Here is a 22,004-nt window from a genome sequence, read left to right as displayed (position 1 = left end):
TGTATGTCACTGGGTACTCACTTTGAAAACGGATTCCTCTCCTCCTCCTCCTCCTTCTTCATGCCATGGCTGCTGCTCCCCCTGTAGTCCTCACCCTCCACCACACGACTTGTTTCCCACTTCTCCACTGGGACACCGTGAACACATGGACACGTCACTCTCCATTTCACCTCATTTTACTTCAACGTGCACTCCCTCTGAATTTTTTCCTCACCTCTTTCACACACCCACAGCTGGCCGTCACCTCACTGCTTTGGTCCTTTGGTCACCAACACAACGGCATCTTCACTCTTCACTGCTACATTCATGACATCACATGAATCCACAACCTCCCACCTCCTCCCACATCTCTAACATAACCTAATCATCTGCCCTTCATTTAATGACATAACCTCCTCTATCTTATCTCTTTCCTCTAAATCCCCTACACCTGCCTGTCACTTTTTACTACAGTACATTACTGTTATCACTGATTCACATGCTAACAAAGCACTTTTTTTTTTACACATTCCAACCACACTATTTTAACCACATGACATACAGTCACTACCTACACTATGGCACTGAGTGCATTCATTTTCAACTTTCGCAAACATTTCACCTACTTCTCAGGACCTCCTCATCACTACACTGTTCTGACCTACATCAGGGTCGGCAACTGTACACACTCAAACAGCCATTTGGACTGTTTCGCACAGAAAAAAAAACACTGAGAGACAAAACATCCTTTGGACATTTAATGGAAACAACACCATGTACAAACAAACAACACTCCATGTCCATTCCAGTCCTTCCCCTAGTCATTTCCATTTTAATTGTCCATTTCCTCAGCTTCACTTCTGCAGGCTTCAACGTCCAGACGGCTGCAGATACATCTTCAAGTGGACATACACTGGAGCAGGCGATACAACTGTAGTGGAGGACCACAGCAGGTGGAGAGGGGGCGCCATCTCAGTCGCCAGCAGCAGCAGCAGCAGCAGCACTTCCAGGGAATCAGTCAGTCTGTGTGTACTTCAGCAGGGGAGCGGAGGGTGCAGCAGCCTGGAGCGGACGCCAGATCATCACTGCCAGAGGTCCAGGACAACATGGTGGACACGGACATTTATGTTCCTTACATCTCTGGTGGACATTACAAAAAGGAGCATCACAGTCTGATCCTGCGGTCCAGGGAAACCCACAGAAACTCATAAGAACACCTGGGTTACACTCTTTATTTTCCACAGCCACAGGGAACCGCAGCACAGGGATCACAGAGCCACATGTGGCTCCAGAGCCACGGGTTGCCAACCTCTGCCCTAAATCAAAAGTCTACCTACCACAAAAAAAGAGCAGTGTCTCTGATTTCTAAGCAGGACAGAGCTACACACTAACAACAACTCCAGACTCATTCTTGATCAACTTCTTTCATACACAATCTCAGGAACTTCGTACTATTATTACTACATTGCTTCTCATCTCTAGTACACATACCATCTACTCTACTGATTCTGAACATTATTCCGTCTTCTCAGCTCCTTTGACAATTACACTTTCAGCGTTTACACAACTACCTGCTAACATGTTACACTAACACTTCTAAACAACACAGGTCCATTCTATGCTAATTACCTCCAATTCCTTGATGCAGATCATTGTCCCCTCATCACAGCACTAACTCCACTGAAAAAATAGCCAAACCACTGTTAGTACCTAGCATTTCATCCCTAACAGCAGTCTCACATGTAGCTCTCACTTCAGTGACAACGTTCATCTGACTCCACAAATACTGACAATGTCCATATCTGAAACATATAACGCACTGGACATCAGTGCAATACCTACACGGACTAACGTGTAAACACATTTCTAATGTCAAACACTGGGAGGTTTTCTCTGTGAACCAACCTGAGGAAATTTTGGGTAAGCGACTATATTGTTCTTCATAAAACACAACATGGATAAGACTTTGACTTGACATACCTGTGTTACTGGAACTACTGTGAACATCAGCTCAGCCACAAGGTGCCTTCCAACAGCTGATCCATGTTGGTCGCTGCAACGTGACCTGACAACAACGTACACACTGGATTAGGTCAGGGCAAACTACTTGTTCCTATTGCAACGCCATGTGCATCCACCAGAGGGCAATATACAAATGCTGGCCGGAAATTCTATTTACACAGTACTGCTTCATAGCAACTGCTTTTATGATGTCATTATTATTATACTAATAAAGAATAACATAATATAATTATCAAAAAATACTAATCATTTACTTATAATTTTGGTATGATTTAAGCACTCAATTAGGAATTCCTACTTACTACTACATCAGCAATGTATCATAGCCAACATTCTTTCCAAGGACATGTCATTCGATGAATCCATAGTCTAATACAGACTACTCAATTTATTCAGTCATTTCTTCAACATAAATACAACTTACTACAAACACCTGTCAAAACCCACTGGCCATTCAAATTTATGACACTGACTGCACACACACACACAGAGGTGACACATGTGGCTATAACTTTATTTTCTTCACAAACATTCTTAGCAATTACGCCTTCATATATTACACATTTATTCACAAGTCCTCCTACATTACCTCCACATGTTTTTGTTTTTTTTTTTAAAGTTGAGAAACACCCCACAAACACTTTGTCAGTGGGGTGTTGAACACTGGTACCACACATCACATTATACATGTGCTAAACACTTAAAGTGTCATGCTTGGAATTGCTATACCTGTGTCACTGGAACTTCTGTGAACAGCAGCCCAGCCACAACGCCACCTCCAACAGCAGCTCTCCATGTTTGTCCCTGTCAGATTAGAACAAGGTGAAGATTACGCAGCCAACTCCCTACACAACCTAAAGGTTTCATGCTCTCTGCTGTCAATACTGCACAGATATCTACGACATTCACACCTTCTACTGTATCTTTATCAGCCCTTTATCCATTAGCAAAGCTAAGCTAATCAATCTTTGACTTCTGACACTCAGACAGTTCCTAAACAAAAAAAACCCTACGCCACAGCAGATTAACAGGATAACATTGATAACATCACACTTCATGCAATAATAACTAATCATCCAATCACAGTTACACTATGCTACAATTGTTGCAGTGGCAACGTGTGGCATATTATAATATTCTACATTATTCCATTGAAACCTGACAACACATTACGGCGATTTTATGACTGAGTCTGATTTGAACTCCATTACCCAGCATGCATCAGTTACTGAGCATGCGTGGAAGCCCAAGGCGGTGGACGACGTCATGCCAGTGGCGATAGATTGTTTAATATTACCGAAGCTGTGAATAAAACTTCAAGAACAGCTAACACTCGTCTTCAGCTTGTTAAAACTGTAAGCTACACAACACAATACGTCATATTTACACATTTTCACACACGATATTGGAATATTACAACACTGCCCCCTTACGGCACACATGCATATCTGAGACCACAAAACGGTGCTTCAGTAGCAATAACTACTCACTCAGGCACTGCTACAGTACGCTACATCTTTGGTACGCAAAATTACGACAGTTAACCAGCAGTGGTGATTACTGACCAATATTACACACTCCACTCATCTTAAACTTAACAGACAACAATTACGACTCTTACACATTTTACACACTACTGCCCCCTGCACAGGTGCATATATGCGCAAATGATATCCTAACCAATCCACTCCCTCACCGCGACAAATCAATCGCCCTTAATCCCTTACATTCGATATCTATAGAATCGCTGCTCAAATTGACACGACCTTAAAGTTTGCACTTTGCAACCGCATTGCTTTAATGTCAATAGGTCCAACGACATCTTTTAAGTGTACTTCAAATCAACACCTTCGTCTCACGCACACGAAATAAAACGGCTAACACATACATCTGTAACATTACCGTCGCGTACACAATAATAAACCTGGTACCTGTTTGTAATCCGACAACATGTAGCCATTAGCCGCTAGCTGCGGAACATATACCTTCAACGTCCACGCCACTCAAAGCAAACATTTCTGCAATACGCAAAAATGTGACTAACCTCTCCGTAACTTCTCATGTCGTTCATCGACTATTTCCAATATGCAAATTTCGCATTCAGCACTTTGTTTGTTCCGTGTCGTTTGAAGTATTTACACTTAATTAGGAAAGGTGCAGCAGCCGCAGGTGTGCAGGTCGCCGGAAAAAAAGAACGACACTTGTTCACCACTTCTACACTTTCATGTCATTTACGTTTAAAAACGTTCTTTTTCTTCACAACCCCATCTCGAAATGACAATAAAGATTACTTTTACTCGGCCACAAATTTAAGCACGCTTTTTACCTTAGCAATGCTAGCGACCATAGCAATCAATCAACACAAACACAGCAGAGAATAACAGATACTTATTCCTACCGCCATGCTTAGTCTTTCGGTCCAAAACAGCCTCCGCGGTCCGGGTGGCCAGGTAGTTAGAAAATCCTTAGCAATGTTGTCCTCTTTCTGCCATTTTCTTCTTACAAGTTAAAGTTTCACGCCATCGCCAATACAGCACATGTCTGTCTTACCGGAAGTACAGGTGCATCCACTTCCTCCCCGTGTCCGTCCTTATCTCTGTCCGACTTTCTCCGAAAATTATTCTTACAAATCCATCAAAATATGCAAACACCACATTTTTGTATGACACCAATCACAAATAAAAACTAACTAGACATAAAGCCAGGTAGTTAGAAAATCCTTAGCAATGTTGTCATCTTTCTGCCATTTTCTCCTTACAAGTTAAAGTTTCACGCCATCTCCAATACAGCACATGTCTGTCTTACCGGAAGTACAGGTGCATCAACTTCCTCCCCGTGTCCGTCCTTATCTCTGTCCGACTTTCTCCGAAAATTATTCTTACAAATCCATCAAAATATGCAAACACCACATTTTTGTATGACACCAATCACAAATAAAAACTAACTAGGCATAAAACCAAACTAAACAAACTTTTTTTTTTATTGTGGCGGAACCAACTTCGGTTATGTTTAATCTTTAAAAACTACACAGCCTTAAGTGTCTCAAACATTTCAATCACCGCTTTAATGTAAGTTACCATATTCCTTTAACAATAATACACCTGTTTTAACATTAATATCACGTTTTACATTTTTCATTTCAGTTTCAATGTCATTCACTCCCGCCCAGAAAGAGCACGTGATGGCAACAAACACGCGCGACGTCGCCATGGGAACGTCCACAAACAAACCACCGCGTTTACGGCACCGCTGCTTCTTCCATTACATCTTAATACTTTCACATTTTAAAAGGCAGTTTCAACCAATACACTCTGAATTATGGAGGAAGTAATTGATGTTCCAGGAGCGCCGCCTGAACCCGCTGTGGTCTCCCAAACCCTGGGAAATGAACAGAGGTATGTGAAGTGGCTTCGCTCTTTCAGAAACCTATTAGTAAAAACAAAGGTTACAGTGATATGTATGCGATAATACTATACTTTATTTCACCTTACTCTCTCCAGGGCTTCTCAAAATCCCATTGACAACACAGTGGCCACAGAAAGTGAGCCTCAGAAACAGAATGTACAGGAGCAAGAAAAGGTTTGGTCTGGATTATTACTGCACTTATGTACTCTGTCCTGTCGTCGAATGATTACTAGTACTAAATATTTTGGCAGTTGTCAAAAGAGGACCTCCACATTTAAACATAACCTCTATCATGTTGGTTACTGCTGCCTGCACTTTTTTTCCCTGGTGAACAGATCTCTGCACAGAGGATCACTAACCTCCACAGACATTTAACAGCATTAGTGACCAACATTCAAACTGCTGCTGATGCCAGGGAGTCTATGAGAAGAAAAGACCTGGAAGAAGCCAGGGAAATGAGGTCTGTTCATAAATACCGTCACTAACCCTACATTTCAAACTTCTAATATCTCGGTCTGGTCTAACCTTCTTTTTCTTTGTGTTCTTGCTGCCACAGACTAAAGCTACTGGAAAATGACATGAAGTCCAGTCAAGAAAAATTTGCGGAAATCACTAAGGGATGGTCGCTGGCCAAGGACTACGTACACGCCGAGGAGCTGCAGATAGCTCTGGACGACCAGCAGAGGCTGCTCACGATCCTTTTACAGGAGAAGAAGAGCCTCATCAATCACCTGCAGGAGGTGGAGTAGATTTACACACTTTGACAGTTCCCAGGTATTTCCTGCCTTTTTTCCCCCCTTCCCTCTTGTTGAATGTACTGCCTTAAACAGGAACTGAAGGTTGGTGATGATCGCTTTGTGAAGGACTTGAGGAAACAGACAGAGGAGCGAGACCTGATGCTGGAGAGGATGGAGGACCAGATCAGAACTCTGACCCTTGCCTACAGAGAGGAGCTGCTCCAGACTCAGGTAGATGCTCCAGAAAGATCTCAAAACCCTTAATACCTTAAACCCCAAATCATACGTAGCCTTCCAGCGATGTCCGTCTCGATACTAATGGATGCACCCGTGTTGTTCGTAGGCCGTGAATCGGCAGGAAACCGATGACCTACTCACAAGAGACATGAGTGAATGGGACCAACACATCAAGACACTTGGGGACACAGAGGTTACAAACATTAACGTGTCATGTTTCATCTCTGTCCATCTATACAGCAGGGTTTCAAGATACGACTTTCATCTGTTCCACAGCATCACTCATATCTCATTTGCATTGTCCCCCTTTAAAAAAATACTGCTATTCATTCCAGCCCCCTTGAAATACACTACTAATTAATGAAACTACAATCCCTCATCTAAACATCACACACAGATATAAACAAATATATTGCAAATATCACAATAATAATTAAGAAACTACTTTATATTATTGTTATAAAAATTAGTAAAATAACCCAGGGAAAATAGAGTTCTATTGAGCTCTCGCGAGTCGATGCTTCCTTGTATCACAATACACTTGTATCACTTGTATTTTGGGTAGGTCGTATCTTGAAGCCCCACTGTATTTACATTTGATGTCCCGACAAGTTGTTGTTCTTAATATTTGAATCTCCTTGCAGCTTGACAGACTGACAGAGAGGAGGAAGACCGTGGCTGAGCACGAAGCCAAAATTCACAGTCTGATATTTCACACATTGGACAAACAAACTGCCGCTAAGATAGAACAAAACACAAAGCTACAAGTAAAGTCACAACCACCTTTTTACACAGATATACTAATAAATGAAACTAATGTCCAGATTACTCACTTGTTCACACATTGTTTCCTCTGCAGGTGATGGAGCGAGAGCATCAAAAGATTCTGGCCTCCAACATCATCATCAGGCTGAAGCAGATTAAGGAACGGCACGAGTTGGACATCCTCATGAACAACAGGGTGGAAAGGTAAAAAAAAACAATTAGTTCTCATAGTTTGACAAATAACATTGTTTGTTTTCAGCAACGACTCTTTTGTATATCAGTCTGCCGACAGAGAAGAAGAAAAGCATCACCACAACACACTCCACTCAGCCGAGTAAGAAAAGCCAGCATTTGTCCAAAGAGTACAAGCAAAGTGTTCAGCACTATGAACGCCTCCAGAAGACAATCAAGTGAGTCACACACTGCAGTGCTGACAATGTTTGGGTTTTTCTATCTTGCCTTTTCAAACTCCTCAACTCTTTGTTTTGCTCCTGTTCTAATTGACACCAGACAGATTACACTGGCTGATACCAGGACATTTGAGGACATGTGGTTAACAGTGGATGCTGAGGTCAAACAGCTCGTTGAAAAGGCCTTAGATATCGACTCACTGATCTGCAAACAGCACTACGGCATCGCCTGGCAACGACCTCAGCTACCAGTCAGAGGCGTCCACTCTGACAAACACTTCCACAGATCTGGCCACCTGCAGTTCTCTGGGTTGTCACAAACTAACCCCGCTTCACATCGCAGCCGGGGGATGAAAACAGAGACAGACACAGAGAGCACAGACGTAGAGGTGTGTAAGGACAGGTCAGTGGTGCAGAGCGATGGACAGGCAGAGCTGGAGGAGGAGGAGAATATGTTTTCCATGGAGATGCTGACGAAGGTCATGGAGCCGCTGTGGGAGGAAATAGTAAGAGATACATAAAAACACAACATTTCTGTTTATGACATTGGAACCACTTACTGCACTTATTATTATGACACACAGACAGATAGATAGATAGATAGATAGATAGATGGATGGATGGAAAGATGTTAGGTGCTTTACAGAATTTTCTTTTGTCTTTGTTCAAAATTCCAAACATTACATGTATTCTTTCTGACTGTACTGTCAGGGCTTCCTGATGGAGGAGGATGTAAAGCTGCTCCATTGTCTGGACAAGGACGCACAGACAGCCATGAAGCTGGGCTCCCTGCTCTCCGTGAGTAAATGCACTTTTCTTTCACCGTTTCAAACCTATCAGTTGCTGCTTCACCTGAACGATCTCAGTCACTACAGAATAAAAATAGAACAAATAGACATTGTGATTCTCTTCTAGTCTCTTGGCATTAAGGAGGAGGATTTGCCCGAGTTGGTTCACTTCCTCTTAAAATACAGACAACACCAGGAAGAGCAGACTGAGGTGAGAAGCAACAGAGCTTCTTCTGTTGACCTCTTCAGTACAGTAGGGAATCAATCTGATCTGAAGTATTTCTGTAGTTCAACAAGACAAGAGTGCGGACAGAATTACAACCATCTCTTTTGTTTGGTGCCTGCAGGATGTCTGCAGTGAGACTGGAGAATCACATGACCAGGCAGCATCACAGGGAACGAGCTCCACATCTGATCTCATCCAACCTCATAAAGTCCTGCCTGCTCTGAAGAGTTTCCTTCAGCAGTACAACAAGTCCAGGTGATTTCACTCCTAAGTAGGAAACTTTAACAAATCATTTTCTCAAATAAAAATACAAAGACAAAGACAAAATGCTAACGTGCTGCTTCTGCTGCTCTAAGTCAACAACAGTCCAGTGCTCGTCACACAGAAGCCTGGAGCAGCTCAGAGGACAAAGCCTACTGGGAAAGTTTGGGAAACATTATATCTGAGGACAAAGTCAAACTGTGGGAGGAGACAGAGAAGAGACTCAAACAGTACAAGTGAGTAGATCCACACAGATGTCCATTCACAGGACCACGAATTACCCATTGTTTCCTTAAAAAAACTTTTCTTTTTTTTGTACAGTTCAGTGCTGACAGAGATCTCTGAGCTCATCACTGAGACTGACAGTCTGAAGCAGCAGAACGCAGAGCTGCGGATGCTGCTGCAACAGTCTCTCAACCCACAAGTACGTATGTGTGTTTGACCACTTCAGGGTTTCTGCTTACAGCAATGCCAGTACCCATACCTCGCCAGCAGGGTGAACTATAAACACACCTTGGAGAACCTTCTCCATTTCATCAAGTAACACATTTAGCTTTGTAGAATTACAAGCAGTTGCTACACACCCACATATATATATAAAACATAATAAATAATATTATATAAAATATAAAATAATATATTATATATATATTTATAATATATATATATATACATACATATATTTTTAAAAAAGACGTACCTTATGATAATCACAGCAGGGGAGGCCACGGTGACAATGGTCTGAGTTTTCACAGCACAAAGTCGTTCACCTCCTGCAACATTGACAATAATAATACATGTTAATTACACCATCATTTTGACACATGAACTAGAATACATCTGTGTCCACATACAGTACCTGCCACTTATAATCACAGAATGTGGTTTTCTTTTACTTCATCTGACGCCCACCTGAGAGCCGATCCCACCAACCTCTCTGTAGACATTTCACATTACATTTTATTCCACTTAACACAAAAGCATGACAGCAGAATGTATTCTGAAGACATCAGTATTCACACAGATTTTTTCTTATTCTTTTTACAGGTCGCATAACAAAATCCATGTGAAGCAGCAGTACATGTATATATGTGTATATATGTATATGTATATATGTGTATATATTTTAAAAAACCACCAGTTTACACTCACTGAAGTAGGTTTTTTTGTCTCTAGTCTGTGTACTATAGCAACAACAGCAGACTTTTATTAAAAAAAATTTAAAAAACCCATTCCTTAAGGTCTGTACCAAACTCCTAGTGTTCTCTGTTTTCGCACTGTTTTGCAGTTCTTTCCCCTGATGCTGAATTCAGGCTCAAATCTGTTCATCTCTTACCTACAGCCGTTGCTTCTTTCAGATATCGTTTATTTGGAATTTTATCGAGAAAACTACAACAAATAAACTAACAGGCAAATAAACAGCACGCTTCAACAGCTACCTCATAAATACACAAAATGAACAGTAAAAGCAGGCAGGTTCAGTGCAATCAGTAACTCTGTGATGGGCAAAATACGGACTCACGGTCTGTGAGTTCAAGCACAACGCAAGATTCTTTTTAGTCTATAAGGTTATTGACATTTTTTACATTTGAAGACAGTTTTTTTTTTTTTACATTTAAATTAGAAGGGCAACAAGCCGTAACAACACACATGATCTCTGGTCAGGTAACACAAGGATGCATGCACGTTAACACCTAGATTCAAAGCAGTGGTTGAACTTTAGCACTGACTTATAAACAGTTACGTAAAGTTTGCAACAAATGTACGTATTTGGACTCTGCACGGATGCAGTATGAAGCTTCATCGGCTTTGACGCCGGAGCTTATGGTTGACAGATTTTTTTTTTCACTTTTAAATACTTAATTTTAAGCAATTTTGTTTCACGTCTCACTGATTTCTTTTTTTTTTTTTTTTAGGAAAATAGATCTTTTTCTTCGTCTTTTTTCGACTGTGCAAAAGTCGCAAGAGTAGCGATAGTTCAAAAACAGTAACACTTTGCTTCAAACACCAGTATTTAGCATTTGCAAATAGAACATAAACTTGTCTTTGCTAATAACAAAAGATAATCATCTGTGGAGTCAAATGAACTTTAAAGGGATTTTTGTCCAACATATAAAAACAGGTGAAATATATCTTTAAAACTAAACAGGGAAAACTGACACATGCTGTACACTGTCACTTTTTGTGCTTTTAAACATTAAAGGTTTTTACAGCTTAAACAAAAGCTAAACACAAACGGTTTAAAGCAAAGTGTCACTGGAGAAAGTATTTGTTCCCTTATAATTTCAGCAAAAGTGGAAAGGATTTCAGCATGACTTGAAATAAAGGCTCAAGAATTTAAAACATAAAATCAGCACATTTAAAATAAACCCTTCACACAATCTTTTTCTTTTTCTCTCTCAATTAAGCAGCTTAAAAAAAACATTTGTGGCTCAAAGATTTAGTCTGGACGCTAAAGGATAAAGTAGATGTTGGAGGCATGGCTGGATTTTTAGTGAGGTGTCCGCCTTTTTCTTCACAGTTATAAGTAAACGTTAAAGTCGCCCAGCTGTACAGGAAGAACAAACATAACCCTAAGAAGTCAAAATAGCAAAGCTGGACCTCTAAAGTGCTTTTTGTGTCCAAACTAAAAGAGTTTCCCATCGACCCTGTTCCCTGATCCATCCATTCATGGATCACATCCCACCACCCCATCACTCCCTCAGGCCCCCAGCAGTTTCTTAACAAGGTAGCCTGGCATGCTGTAGAGGAAGAGGCCCAGCATGATGAGCAGCAGCAGGGCCAGCACGATCTTGATGATCAGCCACTTGTAGCGGTTGCACACCAGGTAGCGGATGGCTTTCAGCGGACTCAGGAACCACAGGAAGGTGGTGTCTGGGCGACTGCAGGGGGAGGGGTGTTGTAAGGGTGGGGGTGGGAGAGAGAACAATGTGGAGGACACATGCAGGTGGATGATGGGATAGAGGAGGACAAAGAGAAAGTTGACACGAGTGGTTAGTGCACACGGCTGCGTCAGTGAGTTACAGTAGATTCATTAAGACGACGTGCTGACAATCAAAGGTCGGGTCACGGTTTAAATGGGTCTGCTGGAGAGGAATGGAAATGATGAATAAGTGGATGACGTATGACTGACCAATGGTCATCAACATTTTTCTGTATTTTACAGATGGTAAGGCTAAAATAATGTTTAAAAAACTTCTAAAAAAAAGGAATTAACACAAACTTAAAACCAAATCAAACAGACGAAGAATAAATACACCATGACGTTTGGTTTAAAAAAAAAAACTCAGGAATTTCAGCTAAAGTGATCACACCAATAACCCAATATTTACCCAACAACGACAAAAAACATATCCAGTTTAAAAAATAAAATTCCAAAGACCTCATTATTATAATAGTTCTATTATACTGTTGAATTTACATTTACATTTTTTTTCCTTTTTGGATTAAATGAATAAATTCATCCACATTTAAAATTTAGCAGAAAAATGAACACAAAATGAAATCAAAGATGAACTCCATGTCTGTACTTCCTGCATTTAAACCAAAAGAGATGAGATTTTTGTAAACTACTTTACTACAACATTCTGGTTCTTCTTCATCATTTAATATGAATAGATTTATAATGATTATTTTAGGTAATTTCTGGACGACAGTGAGGTTCAGTGATGACTTGATGAGCTGCTCGGATTTCTGAGGACATGTTTTTGTGATGGCATGATACGACATAGCTTTACTGCATAAAGATAAGTTTAAGTTTAAATGTCAGAGAAACAGAGGACGAAACAATGACAGTAAACAATGGTGTTACAGGAAGGACGGGAGGATTTTCAAATTAAGGGGGTCAAGAAGAGGAAGTGGAGACAGTAAGGAGAGGGGGTGCAGGCTACCAGTGTGTCAGGCCCCTAGGATCTTCTTGACCAGGTAACCAGGGATAGAGTAGAGGAACAGGCCAAGCATGAGCAGCAGAAGGATCAGCCCCAAGGCCTTGAGGATCAGCCAGCGGTAGTTGTGCCAGATGAAGTAACGGATGGACTTCAGAGGACCCAGAAACCACATTAGACTGGTGTCCGGCCGACTTTTAGCAGAGCAGTAGAGCAAAAAAAAAAAAAAAAGTAGATACAGGGGGAGAAAAGGACAGGAAGTCACAAACACATGGGAGGGAAAATATGGGAGGGAGGGGGAGACGGGGGGAGACAGTTGAAGAGATGGTCGAAGGAAAAAAATAGTGTGAAAGTGTAAAAGAGGCCTTTTTTACAGTGCAGAAAGAAGTGTTGCAGTAAGGTGGCGCCAAATCCCAACTCGTAATAGTACTTGTAGTTTTTGATGCACACTACTTTTTGCACTTCCTTCGGAGGACCTTCCTAATCAGATGCTTCAAGCATAAACATCTGCCTTTGGAACTTTTACTAAATGTAAAATGTGTCACTTTACAAGTGTTTGTGAGAGACTTAACATTTATCTTCAGTGTCAGTGACATGGATCAGTGTCTCACTTTGGTTTTTCCAGTGGATCTGGTTCATTCCGTCCAAGTCCTACGGGACTTTTCTCTGCCTCCTCCGCCGTCACAAGGTGAAGCTCGGCCTCGACTTTACCCTGTAATTACATCCATGACAACAATGGTTTGGACCACGTCTCCATCGTACAACATTTCTCCAGTAATATGAGATCCTAAAACTTTTCATGACTTACTGTGAGCTCCAGGTCATCATTCTCATCACGGGCAGCAAATGGCCACCAGCCCTTCACTCTTTTTTGTTTAAATATAGAAATGGTAGGGAGCTCGTGCTCGTTTCGGATCATGCCCAGGGAGCACTGCTTTGCCGTCTTGGCGCCACGTGGGAAGCGGGGCTGGGCCCACTCAAAGGGGCCCCCAAAAAACAAAAAAAAAAAGAACAGAATAACACGAGAGTTGTTATTGTACAGTGAACGATACTGCAAAACATGTACAGAAGTCAATCTGAAACGGGGTGCAGAAACACCAAAAATGACAAAAAATAGATGGTCACCTAAGAAATCATCAGCAGAGAAGTGGTCAGCGTCCCAGACCTGCAGCGTGAGACGAGGTGGGATCTTATATTCAGTCTCGTCCCAGGAGAACATGGACTCTTTTTTGGAGATGACGATCTTCTCCTCGGCCATGAGGTAATCAAAAGGGAAGACGAAACGCCAGTTGAAGTTTCCTTCACCAGTCAGCGAGTGATAGTGCACGTCCGTGTCCTGCTTGTCCTCCTGCTGTCCTTTCAGCCACCTGAGAGGCAGGTCAGAGTCACAGTGGTCAGAGATGACCTTCACCGTCACAGCTGACCATATAGTATTTGTTTGGTCATGCACTCTTAATGATGTTAATGAAGGAACTTGCACTGGTCTGCCACTTGCTGTGTATTAATTTGGTTAATTTAACTCTCAGGGACAGAGTGGGTTTATAAGAACTGGGAACAAGAGAGATGATGCAAATGTGTTGAAATCAAATCACATCATGTGACTCCCCACAAGCCAATCACTTTAATACATCTGTCTATTTAAAATGATTCATTAAAATGATGGAGGGTCACACTGTTCTCACAGACATGCAAAGGTCATAATTATTTTAGTGTCTGGATGCAAAAAGCAGAGGATCAAGGGATCAGGAGATGGAGTTAGCCTGAGCCTTTCTTTATTACTGAGCCTCAGTTCTTCAGATACAGTATAAAATGATATACTGATTGTCTGAAACTTCAGAGGATGTTTGAGGATGGGACCTTGTGTGTTGGTGTGAAACCCTGAGGCAGCAAGAGTCACACTGTGTATCCAAATCACTGGTGCTCTGGTGTGAAGACAACCATGCTGACATTCAGACATTTGCACATACAGTGTACTTTCATGCTCTGTTTTTTTTTTTTTTTTAATATTATACTCATAAAATCTTAGTTGAATTTTGTGATGCAGTACAAACATGAAGCACATGAACTGCATGAACGTCATTTATTACAATGATTTGTTACAACGGAATAGTAGTTCTTTCCATTTAATGTAATTATAATATATATAAATATAATATAGTTATCTACATAATATATGGTTTTATAGTATAATAAATTCATTGCAATAAGAGGATAAATGAAAACCAAATTAAAACGACATAAAAATGGTTCCTCCTTATCTGCTGGCTGTGTTAAGTTCTGCACTCTGATTTGTGTTTGTTAATCATTATGATGAGTTCTTTGAAAAGCTGCAAATTTCCTATTAAATTCTTTAATGGTTTTTTGGAAGGAGCATTAATTTACAGCGTGCTGATAAGACAGTGTGAGGGACGGACATAAACTATAAATGGAAAAGATGAGGAGGGAGGGAGTGAATGGTGTTTGGGGGGGAGGAAAGAAGGGAGGTAGTTGCACGAGCCATGCGATGGGATCGCGTGTTTACCCCCTGACATAGATGTCAGACATCTTCTCTCCTGTCATGAAAGCATCGTCTTCTAGAATTACGTCATCAGTGTTCCAAATAATTACACGAAGCTCAAAGCTGGACATCAGCAGAGCATTGACCAGAGAAGAGAGGGAGACAGAGAGAGAGAAAGAAGAGGACACAGAAAGAGAGAGAGAGAGAGAGAGAAACAGGAGACACGCCACAAACACAAAAAAACAGACGCGACGCACGATACACACATACAAACACAGGAAAAATGGAAACAAAAACAAAAGAATGGTTAACTGCAAAACACATCCACACACGGCCGCAGCCCGCCGTACCTACCCCCTGACAAATATGTCACTGGACTTTTCCCCAGTGAAGTAATCATCGTCCTCCAGTATTACTTCGTCTGTATTCCAAATTATCACCCTGAGTTCATATCTGGTGAGGAGGAGGAGGAAGGAACATACAAACATAGCTGGACTTATAGGTGGCAGTAAATGGAGCGCCGACTGGTAAAAAAAACAGACTCACCATAATTTAACCTTCAGGGTTTTAACTACAAAATCTGAAAATTTAACTTTCGCAGACATTAATACACTTCCCATCTCTCTCATTTCTCCACCTCCCACATGCTTCAGATGTACCTCTTTGGTTTTCGTGGTGAAATGTCAAGAGCAGGTCCAGGAGCTGCCATGTCCATAGGAAACATATCGACCCACATCTCAATGCGACCCTTCGGAATTAGAAAGGAAAACAGCATCATTTAATCAATAACCATGACATGTCAAGTGTTAAACATTAAGGTCTGAACAGGTGGGGGCGCCCTCCTACCTGTTCGATGCCCGGCTTGTCAGGGGTCAGCAGAGGTCTGGTCTCTACGTGTTCAGGGACAAGCTTGCAGCCCACTCTGGGTATCTCCTCCCAGTGGTTCAGTGCCGTCAGAGCCAAATGTTCCTCAGTCTGCTTCTTCAAACCTGAAACACCGTCAGGGAATCGAGACGTAGAACAGAGGGAGACAAAAAGCTCTTTTCATCAAACATGTAAATCTGAAGATGGAGTTGCATTCTGCCAAAAAAAACAACATAGCTTTATTTAGAAATGATGTACATTTGTCACTTAACTATGCTAAGCTAACCCCATTGAACCCATTCACCCCACTTCTTCTTCTGTGTTTTTTTTGGTTTTTGTTTAGATCTGCATTACAACCACCATCTGGGTGTAATTTTATCTGGTGAACAAGAACAATAACAGACAGAGGGCAGCCCTCCTGCTGATGACCCTAGCATCATGTACCTACCTCAACCTAAAACGACTGGAGGTTATTTTCTTAAAATGATTCTTAGGGCTTTACAAACAAAATCATTCATTTTGGATTCTGCAACATTGACCACTTAAGGATCTACAAATAACCTCAGAACCTGCATAGAAAGTGCAGTTGTACCGTTCTCATCCTCTAACTCCGTCTGTCCCAGGAAGATTCGATTTGCCACCTTGACTTTTCCTCCAGGCCCATAATGAGGTCCATCGATCTTGCCGTCTTTACAGAGCTTTGCCAGGATCTGACTGGGCTTCATGGGGTCTCGCCACACATTATATCCATGGCTAAAAAAAACAACAGATGGAAAAGTAGTTCCTTAGTTTTCGTGGTAACAAATGACTACCATGTGTAATCATGGAGTGTATATTCCAATCATATACTCAATAACACTGTATGTGAGTTGTACAATTTGAAAAATAATAAAAAATGAAACCTATTTGATGCTCACACTGAGTAATTGGCTGAGATACCACAGGTGGCTCTGTATTTGCTGTAAAATCGATTCTCCAGGTCAATTTTCGTCTCGCCGATCAGGTCATCAGTGCCGACCAAGTCCCAGTCGTACACGGACACCATCAGCATTGACTCCATGGGGAAAGTGGCCTCAATGTCAAATGATCTGAGTGGATGTGATGGAAATGGGTGAATCAAAGGGTGATCTTAACAATCATTTTCTTCGATACAAGATTCGACTTTAACGTACTTTCCAAATACAGGATTGAGCTGTTTGGAGATGTAGTTTTCCTTGTCTTTCACCTCGGACTTTCCCAGCTTGATGACAACGTATGGATCAGCCTTCCCATTGATATCAGCGGGGTGAAGGTCTGTGGCCTGAAAATAGGAATTAAAAAAAGAAAAAAAGAAAGAAAGCAGAAATAAAAAAAAGAAAGAATGAAAACATAGAAGGAACAATCAGATTTCCTCTAAAGTGACTTGATTTCAAATATTCATGTGTGGTTGTTGTGTTCTCCTGGGATGGTGTACTTCCTCACCCTGACCACATAAACACGGACCAGAACATTGATTGGATCATTATGTGGAATGTTCTGGAACATGCCCATATTTGGATCAAACCCGGACTCTCTGGTGACCTCCTCAGACAGTGGCAGTTTGTACATACATAAGGAACCCTGTGTTGGAGGAAAGTATACAGTTATGTTCCTATTTTTAGTGTTCAGTTAGTGTCAGAGTGGAGTTGTTTTTGGTTTCAGGCTGTTTTCACACCTTGAACCGGCCGACAATCCTGTCGTCATCCAGAGCGCGTTCGTCATCGTCTCCAGCCTTCCCTCTGTACAGGTTGAACGTGTGAAGCCAGTCTTCGAAGTTCCCATACTCAGTCTCCAGTTCCTTGTTGTACACCTTCAAAAGAGTTCAAACCATTCTAAGGTTTTTGCCCATCGAGGCATGGCTACGTCACGTCTGTCCAAGCGTGACAGATACTCACCACCAGCTCATCCACCCTGGCTTTGACCGGCTGTTTCTCGGCGCCATTTACAGCCTGACTCTTCTTCTTGTCTTTGGAGCTCTTCTTGTCTCGGCTCTTTTCTTTGGTCTTGGAGCCTTTCAGAAGAAGGTCATCAGGTTTGATGTCTGACTCCGTGGATGAGTGAAGGTGGACACAGGGGTCATGAAGATGGGAGGTGGGGTTGCACACAACACAGCACACATCACATAACATGAAAGCTGTTTGACACAGATCGATGCTGAACTTTTTAGTTAGAGAAATTTAAGTATTTTTTTCTATCACATACAAAGCACACACTATGTCACTACGTATTTACTGTATGTATCTACATGTATATGTTTCCCCATAAATACATTTTTGTATTGTTTAATGCCATCATAAGTGATTAAGAACAGAGCTGTTCGTGAGGAACCAGCTCATGTTTCATAGCATTTGTGATGATATGTTGAGCCTTTTGAAAATAAATAAAATAGTCTCCATTTTAATATTCTCCCATAGTCTCAAAAATTGTTTTTTTTTTCTTGACACTAGTGGGTAAGATAATTTCCTAGCCATCTACGATTTCATCAATGCCACATTTCACCATGATGGAAAATACAAACAACAGTTTTTCTGTTTTTATCTAAGAAGAGTTCGTAACAGTGTGTCGTCACTGTGTGTGAAGCAGGTGATTCTGATGAACCCAGCTTTCATGTGCACTAACGAGCAGGAAGTTGATGATGTTGCGGGACATTTTCATGAATGTGATAAGAGGGAGTGGACAGTACACTTTTATTCACAGCATGAATAAATGATGGAACGATAGGAAGGATGACGAGAACCAGCACCAGGGGGCACATGCCAAACCCCCTGTCTGAATATTTCACACAGAGCCACAGCACAAATCAGCAAACAACTGAATCATTTATACAGTAATGACTAGATGACTTATTGTAAAAGGTTTATAAAAAAAAAGTATTACTACTATTACTAACAAAGTACTTGCCATGACACAGGAGATTCTTTATAATAAGCAATTTGGAAAAAAAAAACAAAAAAAACAAACATAGGTAGCTATGTGTTCACACTGCCTGACACTCAGTACCTGCGGCCTCTGCTGCTATCTCCAGGTCTTCCTTTTCCTCTGCCTCGGCCTGAGCTGCTTCCTGAGCTCTGAGTTTCTGGACAAAAATAAATACATAAATAAAGTGTTACTTTCAGAGGATTTTCTCAGTAAGGTGAATCTTAAATGGTCACTTGATGGAATTAACCTCCTTTAACGTATCTATTGACGCGAAATACTTGGACCACCAGTCCAGGACTCGTTCATTTATGTCCTCTTCTTCGTCAACGCCTCCTTTCTTTTTCTTCTTCTTCTTCTTTTTCTCGCTCTCCTCCTCGGTCTGTTCAAACAGAGTCTCAGAAACATCAGTTGTGTAGCTGTGGCCAGCCTTAGTTTGTTTTTTTGTTTGTTTTTATCACACCAGGACTCTGTACAACAAAGCTTTCTTTTGCTAAACTCTGTTTACTCACCATGTCAACCTTTACTACAGCGTCTGACATCTACAGCAGGGGAGGTTTGACAGAACAGCACAGGGGTTAATGCACACAGTGGTTGATGCACAAACAGTAGGAGCTGCACATTTAAAGGATAGAATATAAAACTGTGCTGCTGCCTCAGCCAACGTTTACATCTGACACGCAGTTCACTACAAGAGGGAAGGAAACTTGAAAGACATTCTTACAGCGTCTAACTTGACAACCGTGTCCATCTTTCGGACCTGGGGCTCTGCATCCATGTTCACAAAGATGTCACCTGCGGAGCGAGAGAGGGTGCGGGAGGAAAGGCTGGGTGAGGAGCGAGGCTGGGAGCCCCCGTTTGTGAGGACCATGTAGCCATTCATTAGCTTAGCTGGATCAGCGCCAAAGGGAGGAGACAGCAGCAGGAGGAAGGAGGTGAAGAGCGGAAAGTCGAGGACATGCAACAGAGAAAAAAAAAGAGAAGATGTATGAAGGGTGGAGACCGGGAAAGTTGAAAAGCAAGCAGAGAATTCAGCAAAATTAATCAAAAATTCAAATCATTTCAGGGAGCAGAGAGCCAGATCAGAAATATTGAATTGAAATCCTTTTAATTAAGTGAAAATTAATTTTTGCCTTCCCTTGACATTTCATAAATCTGCAGCTTATCCTGCTGGCATTTTTAAAAGGTTTAATTAAGTCCAAAAATGAGCAAATTTTCTGCAGCTTGTGTTTGGTGAGCTGTTTCCAAATCATAAAAAAGTTTTTAAAAAGTATATTTATTTAGAACACCCTAAAAGAACTGGCCCTTGCATTGATCAATATGGTATAATGAATCAATGTAAGGCCAAAAAAAACTTTACTTTTGCGTAAATCTCTGGTTGACATTTCTTTTGTTTTCATCTTCGAAAAGAAAGACTAAGTTCAGAAATGAGCTGTAGTTTAAAGATAAAGAGTTCCTTTACTAATATTTTGAAAATAAATCCCTTCTTCACCTGCAGTGGCCCAGTTGTCAGATTTCTTGTCTGGGGTGCTGTAGATAAACCGCCTCAAGCTCGAGACGGCGTGCGATCCCACAAGGATGTAGCGGCCGAACGCTCTACAGTCCACGACCCGGATGTTGAGAGGAGGATGGAGGAGTTCATTTTCTGGCAAATCCTAAGGAAAAAAAATAACTACAATTAAAGTAAAGAAACAACTGTTTACTCAAGGTTTTTAGATGAAGTAAACCGCGGTACTCACTACTTCGAACCATTTCACCAAGGTGCTGAAGTTCGGGTTCTTCTTGTAGTTCTGGATGAGCACTGACTGGACGCCTCTCCCTGCACACTCTATATCCACACGTGGTCGGTCCACCTGAGCTAAGTTAATCCTCTTCAGGTCCCTTAGTCCCCAAAACAAGACCTGGAGGCAGCAGGGTTTAAAGATGGCTTTAAGTAGTGAAAACACAGATGTGGATTAAATAAAAAATAAATAAAAAAACACAAAAACAAATCACCTCAATGCGGTAGCGACTAAGGACAGGTCGGATGCCCAGTGGTACAGGAAGAATGGGACCTTGCTCAGAGTCTGTGGGAGCCTCAAGAGGAGGAAGTTCTGCTCTGCCTCCTTGGCCGATCTGTAAGGTGAAAGTTAAAAAAAGTAAAAACTCCAACAGAAAAGATCAAAATATCTCAAGAACGACAGAGAAACTGAGAGCTAATGTCAGACAGTTGACCCCGTAGCTACAGAGTAAGACAGTGGAGGGAAAAGAGGATGAAAAGAGCACCTTGATTTGAGGTACTGCAAAACTATGGACGGCGATCAGAGCTCGCCTAATCTCCTCTCCATCAAAAGGAATCTGCAGGAAGCAGGAGGAGGAAGAGAAAAATGGAAAATTAAATGATGATGAAGCAGTAAGAGAGGAGAAAAATGAAAAATTAAATGATGATGAAGCAGTAAGAAATGAAACAGGAGAAAAATAAAAACGAAAGGGTGACCCCGAGAAATTCCACTGGGAAAGATGAAATGTAACAGGAAGATTTATTTTGCAATGGTGAGAGAGAAAATGGAATTTAAAAACAGGCATAGAGCACGAAAGGAATTACAAATGTTGAGGAAACACTAGAGAATGTTTTTCACATTCTTGGTAAAAGATGAGTAAATATATGTACAGTATAAACAATCCCAGAAAGTAAACATACATTTTAAACTTGAGCAAATATCACTTTTTTTTAATCAATCTTGAATGGAAACCTGTTTAAATTATTCAAGCCTTGCTCTAGCTTTAGATCTGTCTCCATCTGATTCTTTTCTTTCTACAAAATAGAAGAAACACATAAAAAGAATTTCAAGAAGTGAAACAGTTATTTTCATAAATAAAAATTTTCTCAATTTCTTTTTACACCTTTCTGGAATTTCACGAAGTGAAACAGTTATTATTATCATAAATAAAATTTTTCTCAATTTCTTTTTACACCTTTCTAACCTGGACTTGTATTTGAATTCCAAACTTTTCA

General features: G+C 41.1%; 2 protein-coding genes and 1 long non-coding RNA gene across 4 annotated transcripts in view; 1 reads left to right on the top strand and 2 right to left on the bottom strand.

Annotated features, from left to right (window-relative positions):
• Positions 1 to 511: 511 nt before the first annotated feature.
• Positions 512 to 4,774, bottom strand: LOC107988779 (uncharacterized). The gene is made up of 4 exons (XR_001760253.2): positions 4,400 to 4,774; positions 2,731 to 2,805; positions 1,960 to 2,044; positions 512 to 1,119 (listed from the first exon to the last, which is right to left on the bottom strand). It is a non-coding gene; the product is annotated as an uncharacterized LOC107988779 (long non-coding RNA).
• A 146-nt stretch (positions 4,775 to 4,920) lies between these two features.
• On the top strand, positions 4,921 to 10,292 carry LOC103380978 (dynein regulatory complex protein 1). 2 transcript variants are annotated; one of them, XM_017033621.2, is made up of 16 exons: positions 4,921 to 5,396; positions 5,502 to 5,580; positions 5,742 to 5,866; positions 5,963 to 6,146; positions 6,237 to 6,374; positions 6,487 to 6,573; positions 7,025 to 7,147; positions 7,240 to 7,349; positions 7,427 to 7,555; positions 7,656 to 8,061; positions 8,267 to 8,353; positions 8,471 to 8,554; positions 8,691 to 8,824; positions 8,926 to 9,066; positions 9,152 to 9,254; positions 9,878 to 10,292. In XM_017033621.2, the coding sequence occupies exons 1-16, from the start codon at positions 5,320 to 5,322 to the stop codon at positions 9,884 to 9,886; spliced, it is 2,016 nt and encodes a 671-aa protein (XP_016889110.1). In that variant the 5' UTR covers positions 4,921 to 5,319; the 3' UTR covers positions 9,887 to 10,292. The 2 variants fall into 2 exon arrangements, with proteins under 2 accessions (XP_016889110.1, XP_024912841.1); XM_025057073.1 differs by lacking the exon at positions 9,878 to 10,292 and having other exon boundaries at positions 9,152 to 9,410.
• A 436-nt stretch (positions 10,293 to 10,728) lies between these two features.
• otofa (otoferlin a) overlaps positions 10,729 to 22,004 on the bottom strand; it is a 79,045-nt gene continuing 67,769 nt past the window's right edge. Inside the window, 20 exon segments of the mRNA XM_017033623.2 lie at positions 10,729 to 11,712; positions 13,326 to 13,426; positions 13,523 to 13,681; positions 13,823 to 14,081; positions 15,566 to 15,664; positions 15,871 to 15,959; positions 16,058 to 16,200; positions 16,668 to 16,828; positions 16,993 to 17,163; positions 17,248 to 17,375; positions 17,537 to 17,674; positions 17,769 to 17,903; positions 17,989 to 18,134; positions 19,094 to 19,169; positions 19,260 to 19,391; positions 19,522 to 19,551; positions 19,734 to 19,804; positions 20,502 to 20,664; positions 20,749 to 20,910; positions 21,005 to 21,124. Coding sequence (XP_016889112.1) covers positions 11,532 to 11,712; positions 13,326 to 13,426; positions 13,523 to 13,681; positions 13,823 to 14,081; positions 15,566 to 15,664; positions 15,871 to 15,959; positions 16,058 to 16,200; positions 16,668 to 16,828; positions 16,993 to 17,163; positions 17,248 to 17,375; positions 17,537 to 17,674; positions 17,769 to 17,903; positions 17,989 to 18,134; positions 19,094 to 19,169; positions 19,260 to 19,391; positions 19,522 to 19,551; positions 19,734 to 19,804; positions 20,502 to 20,664; positions 20,749 to 20,910; positions 21,005 to 21,124 — 2,664 coding nt within the window. The 3' untranslated portion in view covers positions 10,729 to 11,531.

Source organism: Cynoglossus semilaevis, chromosome 7 (assembly GCF_000523025.1).
Source record: "Cynoglossus semilaevis isolate Cse_v1.0 chromosome 7, Cse_v1.0, whole genome shotgun sequence".
Taxonomy (NCBI): Eukaryota; Metazoa; Chordata; class Actinopteri; order Pleuronectiformes; family Cynoglossidae; genus Cynoglossus; species Cynoglossus semilaevis.
This window is presented reverse-complemented; position numbering and strand designations above follow the sequence as displayed.